This window comes from Branchiostoma floridae, chromosome 5 (assembly GCF_000003815.2).
Source record: "Branchiostoma floridae strain S238N-H82 chromosome 5, Bfl_VNyyK, whole genome shotgun sequence".
In the NCBI taxonomy this organism is placed as follows: Eukaryota; Metazoa; Chordata; class Leptocardii; order Amphioxiformes; family Branchiostomatidae; genus Branchiostoma; species Branchiostoma floridae.
The window spans coordinates 15,869,937-15,888,481 of NC_049983.1; the positions used below are offsets into that span (position 1 = coordinate 15,869,937).

Below are 18,545 nucleotides of genomic sequence, written 5' to 3' on the forward strand. Positions count from 1 at the left end.
GTGTCAGAAATCGAAAATTTGAAAGCATGTACCTTTCCTTAAAAAAAACTGTCACTGTTTGTAGTAACAGAGTTTGAGAAATACGGTCACCTATTCTGGGTACAATGCTGTCTAACTGATTCTTACTCTGTGTAGTCCTCCGGGTCTGCGGATCTGAACATGGCGGGATCCCGGTGTGGTCCCACCGTGAAGTTCTGTCTCCAGCTCGTCTGCTGCCGCAGTAGGGCGATGGATTCATCAGGAGGGGGACTGTTCATCTCACCTTGCAGCGTGAACTCTATGGCGTTCTGTTGTTAAAGGAAAATGTATGGTTTGGATTGAATAAAGATCAATGGTAAAGTCTATTGTTTCCGTTTCTTTTTTTCCATGTCTGCGCTGACCTCAGCTTAGCAGCTGAGCTGAAAGATTTTCATCTACCAGGGCGACGTCGTACAGCACTGAGGGGGGCGTTAGGAACCGATTATCACCCAGCGGGACTGAATCGCAAGGGTCTGCCATTCGGCGCCACTCAAGTGACCGCAATACGACAATTGCCCCGGGTGAACTGTATGGTTATGAACCACTCAAATCGCACCATCGTACGTCACGGTGTATGTTTGCTGATTTTAGTCACAGCAATTAATACACCGTTTGGTTAATGTAGTTCCAATGACCCGCATGTTTTCTAACTTTGTAATGATACCATGATAAGAAAGAAGTGTATCTCTTAGAGAGATCGGCATCAATACAGTCATTTGAATGAGTAGAGCATGATAAACGTTGCTTATTGATTGATGGGGCGATCTAAGTACTGTACTTGGATACCAGGTAGGGTCATACATAATAGAAAGGTAAGATTAACACCTTACAGGTAAGACTAACACCTTACAGATAAGATAATGGATGAGTAATGCTAGATATTCATGAAAGTGCAAATGAGATTAGACCAAATCAGCTGAGATCTCACATCTGTCACGTTTTCCGGGAAGTTGATGGCCTCCTGAGTGACGTTGGGAAGCAGCTGGACCACCCTCAGGTAGAGATTCTCCTTCAGTTCCTCCTGCTCGTCACGTGACAGCTCCGTCAGGTTCACACATGGGAAGAACACGGAGACTGGAAACCTGGAGAGAAACAAGTCAGGGATAGGTCAGAAGTAGTAGCTCTTTAAACATCTTACTGTAATAGTTCATGTATACATCGTCAGTAGTAAAAACGAAAACCGCGCAGAATGAAATTTTCATTATTTGCCAGTTGATTCCGTACTCATATGATAAACAAAATCAAATCAAAGAATGACAAACTAGAAGCTTACTTTTCCCTGGTTAGACAGATCTCCGTGCAGACAGGGAAGTCCAACTCTTCACACCAGACACAGTGTGGAAGAGCCTCACAGGTGATGTTGTCTGATCTGTGACAGACGAAAAACGAGCATTTTATGCATATTAGATGCACTAAACACTTTCCAGGGCATGTGTCCAGGGCTTGCATTCGTAGCATTGCAGCAAAGGGCACTCGTGCCATTGCATACAATTTACCAACCAGTTTTATGTAAGGGGTCTATCGGTACTTTATTATATACACAACTGCAAGTAATTATGGTTATCATGAAGAACTTCTTTGGAAATAAAACAACTTACTGTGCGCTACATTTCTCCTCACACTCTTCCACCTCCGGTTCAGGTGGGTATGGTGGTCCTGGTCCGCGAGCCGTCAGGTCCTCGGGAGGGGCTAAACGTAGAAGCTTAATACTGTTATTTTACCATTCACCAAATACAGGTCTAAAACAAGCCACTATTTGCAATTGCTTGATAGAATGGCACGTTATGAAGGTAAAGCGATGCCTACCTAAAGAGAAAAGAGAGGAAGGCGTTGACCTACAAGCGAGTTGAGCATACTCTACGGGAGGGCAAGGAGAGACGGAAGCAGTTACATGCTACAGGTGGGGTGTTGTCTACATCTACCTGCAATAGACTTGTTGCATTTTAGAATGAGGAAAGCAAAGTCACCTTGTATGTACGTGCAAAAGACTACTATGGCTGCGAATGGTGATTGCGCAAGCAAAGCATTAGCATAGCACTGCATGAACACAAGAATCAAAGAAGGTAGTCAGGAAGCATCTACCATTAGTCATGTTAGATTCAAATGATTGAATATCTATCAATGAATACTGCTGTTTTAACGTTTTCATAAACAACAAGCAGCGCGTATAAAAAATGGATTTGCCCTCAAGAAAAATGTTGCATTAATTTGGTTCTACTCACGAGGACAGGGGATGTCGGACAGAAGACGGAGGATTTCATTAGTACAGGACTCGTAGTTCCAGTCGCAAATACAGGGGCACTGAAACAGAAAAGATATCAAAGGTTTGCTTCGTTGACAATATTTTATCGTGGACGGAATCTGCACTTTATTGAAAGGAGTGAGTTTTGCATGATTTATATCCATTATGACCCTTATTTCTCTGAATCAAGACATGAAGTTTACCTGACAAACTTGTAGTTCCTCTGTACTGCATGTTTGACAAATATCATTGCAGGAACAATTCTACAAAGAGATAACAATATGTATTAGTTAGATGTGTACCAAACCCATAATTAATTAAGTAATCAATTATCATATACCCACAAACCCAAATTGAAATCTCAATGTCAAATGTATCCTTTTAGTTTTCAGTCTTCAGGATTTAACAAAAAAATTTGTGACTCAATCTATTTGTAAGCAAATGTCCCTTTTGAGATGTCACCCTTATGACCAACTTCAGGATCAAGAATATGTCTCTACATCTATGATATATTCATCATTATATTTCCTCCAGGTAATTATTTACAAATTCTGTTCCATTCATACTTTTGTATCAAACAGTTAGTTACAACCTTACCGGAATCCAAGGCCAACCAAGAAGTCTCCAAGTCATCAACTCGAGACTCTCAATTAGGTCTTCATCCACGACATGGTACGCAAACGCTACCGCATGCAACAACGCTGTACGACTACTTAAAGAGGTGCTGATGTCTAAGGTGAAAACATTTCTACATTATCTCGTTGTGATCTGAAGTGATCTTCTACTGAAAGGACTCGACAATGCAGAGGACACCACAGGAATATACAACTCTGGGTACTGCAGAGATTTCATCATGGGCTTCATGGATCAAACAAGAAGGTCATGGTGACGGGGCAGATCTACTGGCGCACTAGGAAGCTACAGAGGACTACTGGAAAAGCTAGGATCTATCTACGCTTTAGTTTTTGCAGAAGGCTTTAAGTACCCAGATTTGTATATTCCACATCAGTTATCACTATTTCTTTAATCAGTATCATGCAGTGGTGCATTTAGATATTTGGGTGCACGTGAAGGTGTTAGAATTTTTCGAACAGATGTGCTGTTACGTGATGATCGAAATTGATGATCGATGTGAAAGTGTCAATGGTGCACATATCATCTATTGACGTGACCAGGTGGTGCAGACTTTATGGTGAGATACTCTGCATGAGTCTAGTTCCTCCCAAACACGCGAAGCAAGCAAAGCTGTACAACCTGACTGTTGTCCCAAACCTGGTTGCCGCCGACCGTGATAGGACGGTCATCACAGTTGTAGGTATGCCGGTTGTGCAGGGTCAGAATGAAGGTGTTGGTGGAGTTGATGGGATGCAGGGCGTACTGGTTACACAGCGGGCCGGTGGTGACCTCCAGGCCGATGAACCCAGTTGTGTCGTAAAACAACTGGGAATTCTGGGTAGCATAGTTGTTGCACCATTCCGACTGTAGTAACATTGATTTAAAGGGTTAATGATCCACCCCGAGGTGTATATGGTGTCATAACGCCTGGGCCTGACAACAACCGAATAAAACCATCGAGATAGCGAAGCGACCGGAGTGGTTTTATGAAGTAGTTATAGCAAAGGACAAGGCGTTGTGACACCATATAAGCCCAGGAATAGGCGGTCATTAACGTTACGTCGATGTAGGTTAGACATCCAGGTAATAAGATACGCCAAAAATAGTTACTCAAGCAACTGGATATTTCCTCTGGCAAAGCCAAAACAGAGGAACACAAACACCTCCGAAGTGCATTGAACAAATGTGGCTACCAAAACTGGACCTTCAACAAAGCCCTCAAACCCTCGGACCACTCAAAGAAAACAGCCAAGTGCAAACCATTGACCGACAGAAAGAAAGCCAACATTACCATCCCCTATGTCCAAGGAGTTTCGGAAAAACTCAGACGGATCTTCCAAAACTTCAACATCGCCACTAACTTCAAACCTCACTCAACCCTCCGACACAAACTGGTACATCCAAAAGACAAACCACAGAAAGGTACTAAGGCCAATGTAATCTACAGACTCAAATGCGAGGAACCCAACTGTAACAACACATACATTGGTGAGACTAGTCGTCCACTAAAAGCAAGATACCAAGAACATTGCAAACCGAAGGCCAACGGCAACTCTTCTGCTATTTTCAACCACCTACAACACAACCAAGGACATTCCTTCAACCTCCAATCTACCGACATCCTAGACCGCGAAGCCCGCTGGTTTGAACGGGGAGTTAGAGAGGCCATATATGAGAGAATATACAATCCCACCCTCAACAGAAAAGGGAGGCTACGTATGGAACTTTCCGGCACTTGGGACATAGCACCCCCCCCCCCCGCCAACAAAACTTTTAGCTCCTGTAACTAAAACAACAGGAGCTAATTGACTCATTTGTATTAACTGTGTCTTAGCCTTGATATCCTTTGAAATCCAAATTGTCTTCAGCTTGACTTTGGCTTAGCTTAGTTTTCTTTGGAATCCAAATTGTCTTCAGTCTGAATTGTCTTACAACCTTTCCTATTGGACATCTGAAATTGTCTTCATTCATAGTTAGAGTATAAAAGACCTGTTTCTTGCAGATCACTTCAGTGTCACTGACGAAGGAAAGTGGATTCTTTCCGAAACGTCTGACCGTTTCAAAACCATATCCAGTTGCTTGAGTAACTATTTTTGGCGGTCATTAACGTTATTATCATATAGCCTACCCAAACTTGCAAACTCCTGTATGCTGCATATATCCCTTGCTGTATAATGATACGTGTAAATTCCTTTGTGAAATTTCTTAAAATTTACATTTGTTCTTTGGTACACACATTTGTAAGAAGATTACATATACGGATTGCATTTGTAAACCAAAATCTAATTCGCTTTTTAGAACAACAAAACTCACATTGAAATTTTTAATTTAACAGAAGGAAATTCGAGAAGTCGATTCAAATTCTGACCAATCAGATACACACCGGGCTGGCCGGAATCTATGAGCTGATGCCTTGAATTACTGTATATGGGTGTATATTGATTAGTCAGACTTCTCTTACTCTGAGATATTCTCCTCTCATGATGAGTTCCTTTGCCAGCCAGGGGAACCTGTGAGTCAGGTGATCGTGCTCCATGTCCCGGGTGTTGTTGTTGAATGTTGATAAATAGTAGATTGTTGTGTTGTCCAGCGACTCCATGAAGTAGCTAAAAGACAATAAAGGACAGGAAGAGGTTGTATTGTGTCAAGCCATTGATTTTATCAAATATAGTATAAATAAATAACATAATGGCTGGCGATAAGAGCGACATTGGGATAGATATGTTGATATATGTTACTGTAAACATCAAGCATACCATAGATTAACTCAACCAAATCATATATGAATGTAGATAAATATATGCATTTATCAGGATATAGGAGGATCCAGGCTTTCCCAATAAGGCACCATTGTATGATATCATCTCAGACAACAGGCAGACAGTTTATGAAAAGAGAGATCAATGCAGGTGACGTTGTGTACCCAATTAGATAACTCTTTTTTAGTGTAGGTATGTCTATTTTAAAACAATTATAGCAAGACTTACCCACTGTCGTCCAATAGGAAACAGTCATATTCATCAGTTAGACATTCAGGAATCTGTAATTTCAAGGGAAAATGCTATCACCGAATCTCGCTCAAGACCAAACACGGTCAAAAGGTTGATATTCGCTTATAGTTCCTTTAAAAGACTTCATTAAACTATAATGTTCCAATCAACTTAGCGTTTGACTCTTTAACAACGATATTGCCGCTAACCTCAGTATACAACATAGAGTAGTAGTACGTCTCCGTGATGTCAGCTGCAATGACTCCCAATAGCTCTTCAGTTCTGCAAACAATAAACAGCTATGTTATCATTTCTATTTTTGAGGAAAACAATAAGAGTTAGGAACGATAACATACGTTGTATTCCTTTAGCCTGTGATGACAGATTTCGAATACAGATATCATTAGATGAGTATGAGTACTTAGTGTGAAAGATGACTCTGCTGATGGTGACCATGTTGCCGCCACCAAAAGGACTTTCAACCGGACGAGAGAAGGTGTAGTCGTCAGGTCTGCTCAGCGCGCGCGCATACCTACAGATAAGTCGAAGCAAACGTTTAACTTTTGTCATTTTTATACGTTGTACTTCTGTTAACATTATCTTTAAATGGTACAGTATTTCGTTAGACTTTACCAACGCAACCACGCTTTAATGTTTGTTTTCTACGATACCATCCATCAGATCTATTCTGGTTTGATGTCAGAACACTCCACACGACTCACCATGTCTGCCGGGTCGGGTCGTACCGCTTGTCTGTGATGATTCCTGGGAAAATTCTGAACACACCGTTCTCTGTGCCGAAGTATCTGTCAAAGACAAATAGACAAAAACGACTAATGAAAATACTAAAGCTAAAGCAAAACTGAAACCATCAGTGCTTCTAAAACTTTGATGTTTTGTCTCAGTAATATGGGTCATAAAATCTCATCATCAAACAACTTACCACTACTACTTCCATAATATATATAGAATACAACACAGTGTATTCCGTATCGCCCAAGGTATCAGCCCGACCGCGGGTCGGATCGCACGACGGCCGAAGGCCGGAGGGTGATCCGACCCGCGGGAGGGCTGAGACCGAGGGTGATGCGGAATACACCGTGTTGTATTTTATTTATGTCATACCCACCCGAGAAAACCCATGTTTTGATGCAAAATGCGCCAGAAGTTGAACAGATTTGGTGCCCTCGAACAATAAGTGTTGCAACAGCAATGTTCCAACGTCCGAATCAGGTATTCGAATTGCCAACCGGCCCGCTCGAAACAGTTCGATTTATTCGAATGGAGCCCGTGTGATAAGCCCGGGCCGTACGGAAAGTTATCATCCGGTCCGGAACACCCGTATCGAACGTTTTCGCGTCACAAGTATGGCATAATGTACAGTATCGCTCCGTATTAATGGTACTTTGGTAATTTCCCTCTACTTTGCTGACGTAACTATGCTCACTGGATTGCCACCAGGGACTCCTTACCTCCACACAGATTCTGTTCCGTTCTCCCTCCAGTACTGCTCGATCTCAGCAGACAGGATTACGTCAGTTCGGATACCGTCTATGAGACCTGTGTAAAGACGGACATTAACCTTTTTTTTTACTCAAGAACACATGACAAAGACAGTGTGGCGCTGCACTCAAGTTTTAAAAACTTATCCTAACGGTGCCACATAACAAAATACACAAATAAATGAACTCAACAAATACATACATAAAATAGTGCCAATTAAGTACATAAAACAGAAAATTAACTACTACTATAATGTCAGATATACTTTGTCTGACACTTGCCTCTTCCCTCATGACCTCAATGAAAAGCGGCTTGCAGGCCGATTTGAGCTTTCATGAATGAATAAAGGTTCAAACAAACAAACAAAAGGTTGCCGAGGCCGTCGGAGTAAGAAGAGCAGAGAGAGAGAGAAAAAGAGAAAGTTGAGGCTTTTAATCAATACGTAGAGTTGGGACTTCTATATCTACTTGACATATTAAGTCATGTAGAGCTAGTTAAGGCGTTTGTTATCTACAATATAAATTTGAGTGAGCTGCATCATTTCAAAGTTGTACACAGATGGTAACAACGTGGAGCCTCATAGAATAAGGTGTAATCTAGCATTGTTTGACATATATCATTAAGGTTAACACGATGACCAAATAAATCTACAAGATTGCCGAAAACTGTCGATCTCTGATAAATATATAATGGACAATAAAGTATAAAGTGTAAAACAGATTCGCAATGACATCCACAGGAGGAAAAGAGAGGCAGTCCTCAGATGCACAGACTTTGAAAGCACAGTCGCCATAATTTACCTGGGTTGGCCCAGGATCCTGTGAAGTCATTGATGAACATTTCAATGTCCACTACATCTTCAAACGTCTCCAAAGTGTTCAGGTAGTTAATAGGATCAGTAAAGGCCTCTGGTGGGAACTGCAAGTTAAGAATGGATGTATTTATATTCTTACATCAACTAATTTCTAAAACAAGTGACTATGATGAATAAGGCTGACATATTACAACCTATTTAAAGTGAGATGTTTCTGTAGTTTGATCATGACACACACATGTTAAGGCCAGTTGTAGGTGCATAATCTCTAGTATATACTGGTTATCAAAAGGACATTATTTCTATGCACTAAAGTATACAACATATAGTTTAATGTGGCGCTAATGTGTCGAGTTTATTGGAATGTTGACATACCTTGATAGTTGAGTCATCAGGTGTGGCGTACTCTCCATACAGACTACAGAACTGTGTATCACCGGTGGCGTTGTTCATGTACAGCAGGTCCAGTCGGTGGTACAGCGCATCAGTGCCGTTTTCAGGATTCACCTGTGACCAGATAAAATCGTTTTATATTGCCATGATTCTAAGTTCATCCGTGCTGTCGGTTTGCAATGAAGTAAAACATACGATGAAGAACTATTGTGCAGCCAGTGGTTCAATCACCAATTGAACCAATGTTGTGATCAAGACGATACATCATGGAAAACTACAGAGAAGAAGTGGCGGCGAGCTCAAGTTGTGACAACTTGTGCCAGCTTTTTGAGTCATATGACAACTTTCAGTAGTAGATTCTGACCATGTGACCTGTACTTAACCCATGGGGCAAAAATGTGCAATAAAGGTCTTCATTCATTCATTAAAGAATGTAGGTTCTATCGTTCTCAGGTCCAATTTTTGCGGTCTATCTAAGTAGAAATGTGCGTTATCATAACAAATCATGCCATAGTATTTTTCGCCACTTCCATAAATCGACTCATGTAAGTTTAGTGGAAACTAATTCAGAGAGATAATCACCGGAGTGGGGATGGCTATGGTCTCATCATCCTCGAACAGACAGAGCACCACGCTGTACTTGGTGTCAGGAATGGGTTCGTAGTAGAAGGTTGCAGCTTTCTCTATGGTCACGGCTCCGTCAAACTGGGCGTTTCCACGGGCAATGGGGACTTTTACCTGGATATCAGGCATAGACAGTGTAAGCAGAAGTGATGAAAATACAAAGATACGTTTTGAGCAAATCGATACTTTTAAAAAGAAAATCGTATAAAGATGTCATTATCTAATGTTCATTCCTTCAAATTATACCCAGCATAATCAAATCCAACATAAAATGTACAAAACAATGTCAGTGATGGTCGGCTTCTGTACATACTGCCATGCGGCGAACAAGATGATGATGACGATGATGTTGATCTAAGAGCCATGAGCACTGGTGTTTTCTTACTGAAGGGGTTCGTATATCAAAATAATCTAGATCAACATTTTATGAAAGACATTCAATGTTACCTCTTGTTTGACCCTTCTCTTAAAGTCTTTTAGCAACTGAAAGAAAGGCCATTGATGGAATTTAAAACGTAGCATAACACATGTTCACGTGATTTTTTCCTATCTGCACCACATTACCATAGTGTAATAGTCTCCGCTGTCTCCGTTCAGAATCTTGGTGACCTCCCGTGACCTGAGAGCTTCCTCCATCGCCTCCAAACCAAGAAAAGTTGGCTCTGACAGCCACTCCATCGGCTTGGGCAGGTTTCTGTGGATCAGGACTCGGCCATCTGCGGAGGTACGAGAAGAGTATCCCATGTCCAATTGATTTCTGTACTTACTATTTGATTTATCAGCCAATTCCATACCATGTGATGTGCCATAATGAATGTGCAAAAAGACAAAACTTCAAAATATTCGCTTAAAGGTTACAAAAAAGTTGTGATGAATAAATGACTTAAGGTGAATTAATGTCATTGATAAACAAATACAATATTGATTGTGCAACACTTTTACCATGTGATCTGCCACTCACCCTCTCTGTCCACCAGGAAGGCGTATGAATATTTGCCGATGTTGAAGTTGGCGATCTCACGGAACACGACGTCCATGGAGATGTCCACAGCTGTCACACCGAAGAACGTGCCAGAGGTGTCAATGGTTGGTATCGCGGCATTGATCACCAGACCTGGAATAGAAACAATATGCCATAAAAGGGCAGTCGTCAGGACAGTAGTGGAGGAGAGACATGTTGTAATAAATAAGCAATCTCAAAGTTTAGAGAACATGGAGCATTGTGGTCTGGGCTATACCTACACTTTGCAAGGAAAGAAATCGCCATTGTCTAGACGTTTTTGCAGTGAGGGAGAACGTTAACAAACAATGAAAGTCACTGGGAAAATTGTAGACCTCTGTAAGACAACAGACCGACAAATTGATATCGTTTACCAGCATAAGAAGTGAAAGAGTCTACAATTTTGCTCAGAAAACACCATGCATCACGTGCACAAATATTACATGTTACATGTATGAAAAAAGCTATATCCATCTAAATATGGTATTCATCAAGTACTGGTAAACAGAAATAAGTTGTGGAACTATACCAAGATGTTCGTCGTTGGTTGGTACAGAGTAGGTCGGCTCAGGGTCGGATGAGAACGGGAAGAAGTCGTAGTAGCTGCCCATGATGGTCTTCAGTTTGTCTCCCTCGTTGTCATCTGGAGTTGTGCACGGCAAGATAAAAAAAATAAACATTTGTTGGGAAATTGGATTTTAAAAGTAGCTAGATTACGTCTATACGGATAGATCATTTTCTAATTACCAAGTAAGCCGACAAACAGTCACAAATGATCCTGACACTTACCTATATACTCTGTCCTGCCCCACGGTCCCACGCCTTGAGGATCCCTGTTTGTGCTAAAACATGATCCGTAGAGTCCTTGGGTGCAGTAACGGTTCTAGTGGACGAAAGAACAATAAAGACATCTTAAGTTTAATATTTGGGACAGCGTACATACATTATATCGATTGTTAGTCTGTGACCAGAGGGTAACCTCTGGCGAAAGACTTTTAGTTTTGTCACGTTTATGCGCGTTCGTATCTGTATCTGTATGTTCCCGTTGTCTGAATCCTATGTGGTTTGGTAGGTCCTCTGTACTGAGGTTGGTGATGATGCACGTGTTCGTTTTTTTCGGCGGCAGGTGATTTTATTATGGATGTTATAGGAATAACACCCCTACAAAATGTTCACCTTCCGGTGTATTGGTCCAGATCCCCTGTATGTGGGTCATGCGGTAAATGGATATTGTCAAGCAGATGTGTGGTTTTGTCTGATCGTCAAAGTTATTCGAGTTCGCATCTGTATCTGCATGTTCCCGTTGTCGCATACGTATGTTGTTTGGCAAGTCCTCTGCACTGAGGTTGACGATGATGCACGTTATTTCTTTGATATTTACTTTGAGAACGGTCAGCCAATTCTCTCCGATATAAAAAGCCTTCTAACTATTAAACGAAGGAGGTCCCTACCGTCCACTCCACAGCGCCCGTGATCTGGTGGTTGTTCTGGTCTGCAAGAGTAGCGAGGAACTCCAATGCCGGCAGCCTGACAAATGGATTGTTGGGGTCGTTGGCCCAGCCACTACTAGCTTGTTGGAGACTGGCTCCCAGCCCGTAGGTAAAGATGTGTACAGAACGCTCCTGTGTGAAATGGCAAGTGCGTCAAACGATTGAATTTGTTTTCAAGAACAGATACGGGATAAGGTCCCCTACGTCATTTGAGCGATCATCGCCAGTGGTTGATGTAAAACAAATGCAAATCTTAAGTCAAGCTGGCTGGTACTTTTACTATGCCAAATGTATAAGTGATAGTGTATAATAAGTAAACTTCTGTTTGCATAATTATGAACGTCTTCAAGGGTTGTTTGATCTCGCCTTACCATGAGATCCTGGCCTTTCACAATGTCGTCCAGTGAGAAGTAGGTATCTGTTGGTGACCCATCACTCAGGAAAATGATGATGTTATAGCAGTCTTCAAACTGCTCCTGTGGGATATTTATCATTTGGAGAAAGCCACCATTAATCTTTATAGGTGCTTCATTCCTTATTGTTGATGGTATTGTATCTAATTTACAAATGTTTGTGCCAAATTGAATTGGGTATTTGATGATAGGCATTGATAGCATTTACTAGCCCAGTTTTCATTCAGTGCTTAAGGCGCAACATGACGCCTTGCAAGTGGCCTATTACCAACGTAGTGTGTCGGCGTTTATAGTTTCCTGACCAAGGACCATAACTATAATAACACCGAGGGCAATGCTGATTGATTTGCAACAGGTCAGAAAACAACCTAGCTGATTTTACGACGAATTATACACAAAATGACAATCCGGATAATTACATAATCCAACCGGTTAACGACGCTCACTTTCATCAAACTAGAAAGTAATCAACATCATACAGCATAACAGTATAAATGAATAGAATGTGGAAATGTTGGTTAAGTCGTGAGAACATTGCCTTACCGGCTTTTTGTTCTTAGCCTCATGAAACATGTTGAAGGCTTTCTTGAATCCTTCGGCGTACACAGTAATGGCTAGGCAAGACACGTAAGAAATTATTGTCAGTAGAATGATCAGGCACAAGTTTTGTTTCATATTTTCAACAGAGATTATCATAGATAGTCACCATTCATAGTCACAAATACATAATCAAGGAAACGGCATTCATTGGCGGCGTTTACAATGAGTGAAGGTCAGAGGTCACGAAGCTTGGACTTTAGATAGGGTTTAAAGTTCTCTTATGTTCATTTATGTGTTCTGTTTCTTAGTTAGCCAACCTTTCACATTGTTTACGTTACACAGCCCGTACCCCCTCCCACCTTCAGGTACCTTGGGCTAGGCTGCGTAGTGCCAACACAGCTATTTTATTTTGAGTTCTCCGACGTTTGTCCTTTGTTACTACGTTCTAAAAACGTGGCCTCGACGTACTACCGTACTGTCACGTCCTAGATTGTCGTCTATCCTAGAAGCGCTTCTAGGATAGAAGCGCTTTTAGGATAGACCGGCATCCAAAATGTGCTTCTATCCTAAAAGCGCTTCTGGGATATCCAGAACGCGTCGCAAGCGAGGAGCGCAATCTGGATATCCTGAAAGCGCTTCTGTCGGAGCGCATTCAGGATAAGCCGGCGTGTTTATCCAGAACGCGCACTTGTGGGAGGAGCTTAATATCTTAGGAGGCGGAGACTATCTTGTATGTAATTTTTCGTAGTCAACCTGAGGCCGCCATCTTTGTTCTCCCACGCGGTCACTTCCGGGTTTGATTGTGATAGAAGATCGCATATACTTACACCATATCAACGTAGTTTGCACAAACCAAATCATTTTGGGGGACTCCGTGGCACGATCTAATCCTCACATAATCACGTAAACTCTAGGTTCAGCGCTTGCTTTATAAACTGCGGATTTCCATCACGTAGATTACGGCAGGTGTCGCGAGGTCGAACTAAATATGGAAACTTTGGTGTAAACAATCGCCAGAAGTGACCGCTGCCATTTTCTCGCGACGTGTTGACTGCATGGACCCCACACACCGAGGTAGTATCGCTATCTCCGGTTCGATAGTTCGAATCAAAACCAGAAGCTAAAATTCAGCAAACCATTAACATAGTCACCCTGCACAGGAGAAGACAGATGTTGGCCTCCTTCGACAGGGGCGCACTCAGGATATCCAGAATGCGCTTCTTCGCTTGCGACGTGTTCTGGATATCCTAGAAGCGATTTTAGGATAGAAGCAGATTTTGGATGCAGATCTATCCCAAATGTGCTTCTATCCCAAAAGCGCTTCTAGGATATCCAGAATGCGCTCCTTCACTTGCGACCGTCGGTATTCTGGATATCCCAGAAGCGCTTTTAGGATAGAAGCACATTTTATCCCAGAAGCGCTTTTTAGGATAGACGACAATCTACTATTCTTGTTAGACGAACATCTGCTTCTATCCCAGAAGCACTTTTGCGATAGAATACAACATGGGAACTGAATGGCTTGGGGAATTGATCAATGTGCAGCTGGACGTTTTCACTGACTGTCATCATGTTTTATTATGGTACATTTTGTAATACATTTTATATGGTACATTTTGTAGTACATCTTGGGATGTACTATTGAGAATTGCTTTCTGTGTCTTCCATGCACAATTAGATTGATGAAATCATATAGTGAGAATCAAAAGGACAAAATAGTGTTTAATCTGCATGGATTTAAGTTTGATAAATGTCCCATCATCTGTGTACACTGTATACATATTGTATTCAGCAGTGTATAATTACCTCTGTGCATTAACTTGCAATAAATATAACTTTCATTAGAAGATTTGTTATCTTTTCTTTTCATATCCATAAAGGAGAAATAAAAGCTACTATACATTACGACAGGGCTTTGAGAAATTTCATCACTAACTAAAAGGACTGTTGCAGATATATATCATCACATGCAGTCCATCAATGCTTTTATTTCAGAAACAAGACGTCTTGAATAAATGACTCTAAATGGTGGAATTCGCGCAACTCTCGCAAGTAGACTGTCGCGACGTCTCGCGAGGTCGAACCAAATTTGGAAACAATCGCCGCTTGCGGTCCTGTCAATCACCATGACTGACGGCGACAAAGTAGCGCGTTTGGGATATCCAGGATGCGCTCTGGCTTAGGGCGCTTTTAGAATAGAAGCACATTTAGGATGCAGGACTATCCCAGAAGTGCTTTTATCCTAAAAGCGCTTTTGGGATAGATCATATTTGGGATAGTACAGTACCACGGTGAAACCTCGGGTCGCAGCGAGGTGTATGTGCAGTACTGGCGGACGAGCTGGAACCTTCCTTCCTGCCAACGGCAGCACTCACAACGACGCTGGGCGCACGTACCTGTATTCTACGTTCCCTAGTCCAGTTAGCGGACAACTGCGGGGTGGTAGAATCACTACATCACAGTGTAAACACTGCAGCCATTCGAAACCACGAAGATGTCCTTCCGTGGCAGATCGACTATAGCTGGTGGCAACCAGGCTAAATCCAGCACCAACCCTCCCTCCTCCAGGTCAGTGGAAGTCTCTCCCTCCCTCCTGACAAGGCTACTAGGAGGAATCCCACCTCTGAAAGAGGTCTTCTAACACCAAGTAATTCGATCATCTTGTCAACATTGAATTGTAAAACTCTTGCTCACCAATCCGCCATAGCAGAGCTAAACAAGATTATGACAGATGTTATGATTACTGCTGTCTGCATTCAATACACATTCAGAAACAAAGCTAACATCCTTATCAACCAATTCAGCTCTGTCTTTACACGAGAGGAGGAACACATGCCCCACCTCCTCCGTAGTTCTTTCCCCACTATGCCTGACTTTTCCATCAATGTGAACGGAGTTACCAAACTCCTAAAAGATCTGAATCCACACAAAGCTGGTGGACCAGACGGTCTACCAGCAAGGATCCTCAAACTAGCAGCTGCTGAGTTAGCCCCTGCTCTGACTATTATTTGCCAGAAATCACTTGAAACTGGTCAAATCCCTTCCCCATGGCTACATGCCAATATCTCTCCCATCTTTAAAAAGGGGGACAGGACTGATCCTGCAAATTATCGTCCTGTTTCTCTCACATGTGTTTGTAGTAAGGTTATGGAGCACATAGTGCAATCACAGATGATGGATCATTTTGACAAATACTCTATATTATCTGACAAACAACATGGGTTTAGGAAAAAGCGTTCATGTGAAACCCAACTTATTTTAACTACAACTGACTTAGCCCTTTCTCTAGATAACAAGTCGCAAACTGACATGATTATAACCGACTTCGCAAATGCTTTCGACAAGGTACCTCATGACCGCTTACTCCTAAAACTCCAAAATTATGGTATTAGGGACCACTACTGTTCTTAGTATATATTAATGGCTGACAACCTCAACTCTAACATCCGTCTCTTTGCGGATGACTGTGTCATCTACAGGGAGATAAACAGTGACAGAGATCACATCCTCTTACAAGAGGACATCAATACATTAGATACATGGCAAAACACATGGCAGATGAAATTACACCCGGACAAATGTTTTGTTATGCGTTATACCCACAAACGTAAACCTAAACTCTATGACTACAAACTAGGAAGTCATGTTCTAGCCGAGACTAACAACCACAAATACTTAGGAGTCACGCTCAATAACCAGCTCTCTTGGTCACAACACATACAGTACATTGCTTCCAAGGCTAACAAGACGTTAGGCTTTGTGAGACGCAATCTTTATAACTGCCCCAAATTAGTCAAAACAAATGCATATACATCCCTTGTTAGACCACATTTAGAGTATTCCAGCGCTGCCTGGGATCCATACCACAAGGAGCACATTGCTAAGTTAGAGTCCGTTCAAAAAAGAGCGGCCAGATTTGTCACAAATTCGTATCATAGTTATGACAGTGTCACTAAACTTGTCTCTGATTTGGGGTGGGATACTTTACGCAACAGAAGGACAGCAAATAGATTAACAATTTTACAGAAAGCAAGACACCATAAAGTAGTCCTACCGGTCGAAACTCATCTAAAGCCTGTACCGCGCCAATCGCGACACTCAAACCCAAATTCTTACAAGGCTCTACCTTTTCACAAAGACTGCTACAGACATTCCTTCTTCCCACACACCGTGAGAGATTGGAACTCTCTACCATACGAGGTCACGGAGATCACAGACGCTCCAAAGTTCAAGGAGGCAGTTCTCCGACGCCTCAGGGGACATTAAGGCGCAGCACTCTCCCTGGACGCTTTGCCCCAACTGAGGGGCGTTGTCCAGTACTCAATCAAGATCAATAACATCGTATTATGCATACTGGTTACGAACCAGACATTTGCCCAGGACCTGTGTTCCAACACACAGTTTACCTCGTCTGCGTTTAAGAACTCCAATAACTCAACCATTGGGGGCGTGGGCATTGCAGTGGCTACATCCATACTTCCCTTAGTGTCATCAGTCAGTAAAATCTCTGACCGCATAGTAGCAATGACTATCAGAAGAAACCCTAAGACCACACCACCGCATGCCATATTATTTATTTTATCTCCTACCACCTAGCAACAAACGGACAACATCTTATTGAGTTTATTCAACAGCACAACCTCTTAATTGGTTATGCCTCGTTTCAGAAACCCAAGAAAAGGCTGTGGACATGGGGATCCCCCAAGGGGAACCTGGCACAGATTGCCGGACTTCTGTCTTTACAGATTGAAGGAGGTGGAGAAATAGCATCAAAGACTGTCAGGCGTACAACTCTTCAAACCCCATTGGCAGCGACCATAGAATGGTGTCCACTGAAATACGTCTCAGTAATTGTCCTGCGATGGCATTGGTCAGAAGGTCAGGTGATCTCTCATCTCACCATATAAGGATGACTGTGTAGTGATCTATCCACAGAGAATTGGTTCTCCGTCAGCCGCTGCCACGCTTTTCTACGCTCCGACCACAGCAGCTTCCCCGAGGAAAATGTCTACTAGATTCGAAGAGTGCACGCGCAGACACGTTTGCCCGGAAATGTTCTATCCATGGTCCCTTCCTTCAGAAGGGAAAAATGAAGGTTTGGTGAATTGGTGAATTTGGTGAAACTTGTTTTCCGTGCTTTGTATATTTGAGGGAATTTTCCTGTGCCACGTGTTTGATGTGCTAACATTCTTTGTTGCCCTGTTCTTGTACGTGTCTTCGCCAAACGTCGGCATCTGACTTCGTTGTGATTCCAGCTTTTCTCCTCTTGTAGTTAGTTCCACGAGGTTTCACCTTGGCGAGATACATTTTGGGGCATGCTGTACGACAATTCCTTTGTTCTCAGCTGCGATGACCAGCCGCCAGGTGTGGAATGTGTTCTGCTAATTGATTTGGCGCGTTTCTTTTCTAGTGAAGCCGCACTGCTTGTCAAGATTTGTGGAAGATTTCAGGTGTGAGATATGTTTTATGTGTGTCTCTAACTGTTTTACTTGCCAGAAAATTAGCAAGACAAATTTGGTGCAGGCTGCAGGGGTTGCCACGAGGCCCGGACACACGTTGACTTAATTATTTTCCCCTCACATGCATTCCTTGCTTGGTTTGCCTTGATTTCCTTATTGCCGAGTTAGGAAGTGTTTTTATGATTAGATGTTAATTATTTGTGGATATTTTCGTTTTCTTTCGACGTTTTGTTCATCGGCTCCGAGCGAGGAGGATTGGCGAGTGGGAGACGCAGGTTTTCACATGTTTGTTTCTGAGTTAGTCTACAGATCTCCTGTTCGACGACGGAACTGAAGCTTTCACCAGGCCAGACTTCATATGCAGATTTGCTGGCTCTGCGACACCGTGCTGCACGGGCCACCTTCTTCAGATTCCTGATTTTATCCCGGTGCTTGGTGAAAAAA

At 42.3% G+C, this 18,545-nt stretch overlaps 1 protein-coding gene across 2 annotated transcripts in view; it reads right to left on the minus strand.

Moving 5' to 3' along the window:
* The window catches only part of LOC118415805, a 54,872-nt gene that overhangs the window by 18,624 nt on the left and 17,703 nt on the right, over positions 1 to 18,545 (minus strand). Inside the window, exons 6-28 of one of the 2 annotated variants that reach the window (XM_035820635.1) lie at positions 12,646 to 12,716; positions 12,061 to 12,165; positions 11,651 to 11,821; positions 10,989 to 11,082; positions 10,729 to 10,842; positions 10,161 to 10,313; positions 9,764 to 9,915; positions 9,158 to 9,313; positions 8,558 to 8,689; positions 8,169 to 8,286; positions 7,338 to 7,425; positions 6,588 to 6,671; positions 6,287 to 6,397; positions 6,075 to 6,147; positions 5,863 to 5,915; positions 5,337 to 5,481; positions 3,533 to 3,739; positions 2,464 to 2,523; positions 2,241 to 2,319; positions 1,617 to 1,707; positions 1,292 to 1,387; positions 947 to 1,100; positions 127 to 287 (exon numbers count right to left, since the gene is read on the minus strand). In XM_035820635.1, the coding sequence (XP_035676528.1) occupies positions 127 to 287; positions 947 to 1,100; positions 1,292 to 1,387; positions 1,617 to 1,707; positions 2,241 to 2,319; positions 2,464 to 2,523; positions 3,533 to 3,739; positions 5,337 to 5,481; positions 5,863 to 5,915; positions 6,075 to 6,147; positions 6,287 to 6,397; positions 6,588 to 6,671; positions 7,338 to 7,425; positions 8,169 to 8,286; positions 8,558 to 8,689; positions 9,158 to 9,313; positions 9,764 to 9,915; positions 10,161 to 10,313; positions 10,729 to 10,842; positions 10,989 to 11,082; positions 11,651 to 11,821; positions 12,061 to 12,165; positions 12,646 to 12,716 (2,668 nt within the window). Of the gene's footprint in view, positions 1 to 126; positions 288 to 946; positions 1,101 to 1,291; positions 1,388 to 1,616; positions 1,708 to 2,240; positions 2,320 to 2,463; positions 2,524 to 3,514; positions 3,740 to 5,336; positions 5,482 to 5,862; positions 5,916 to 6,074; positions 6,148 to 6,286; positions 6,398 to 6,587; positions 6,672 to 7,337; positions 7,426 to 8,168; positions 8,287 to 8,557; positions 8,690 to 9,157; positions 9,314 to 9,763; positions 9,916 to 10,160; positions 10,314 to 10,728; positions 10,843 to 10,988; positions 11,083 to 11,650; positions 11,822 to 12,060; positions 12,166 to 12,645; positions 12,717 to 18,545 lie in introns of both variants that reach the window. The other variant, XM_035820634.1, reaches the window with a different exon arrangement.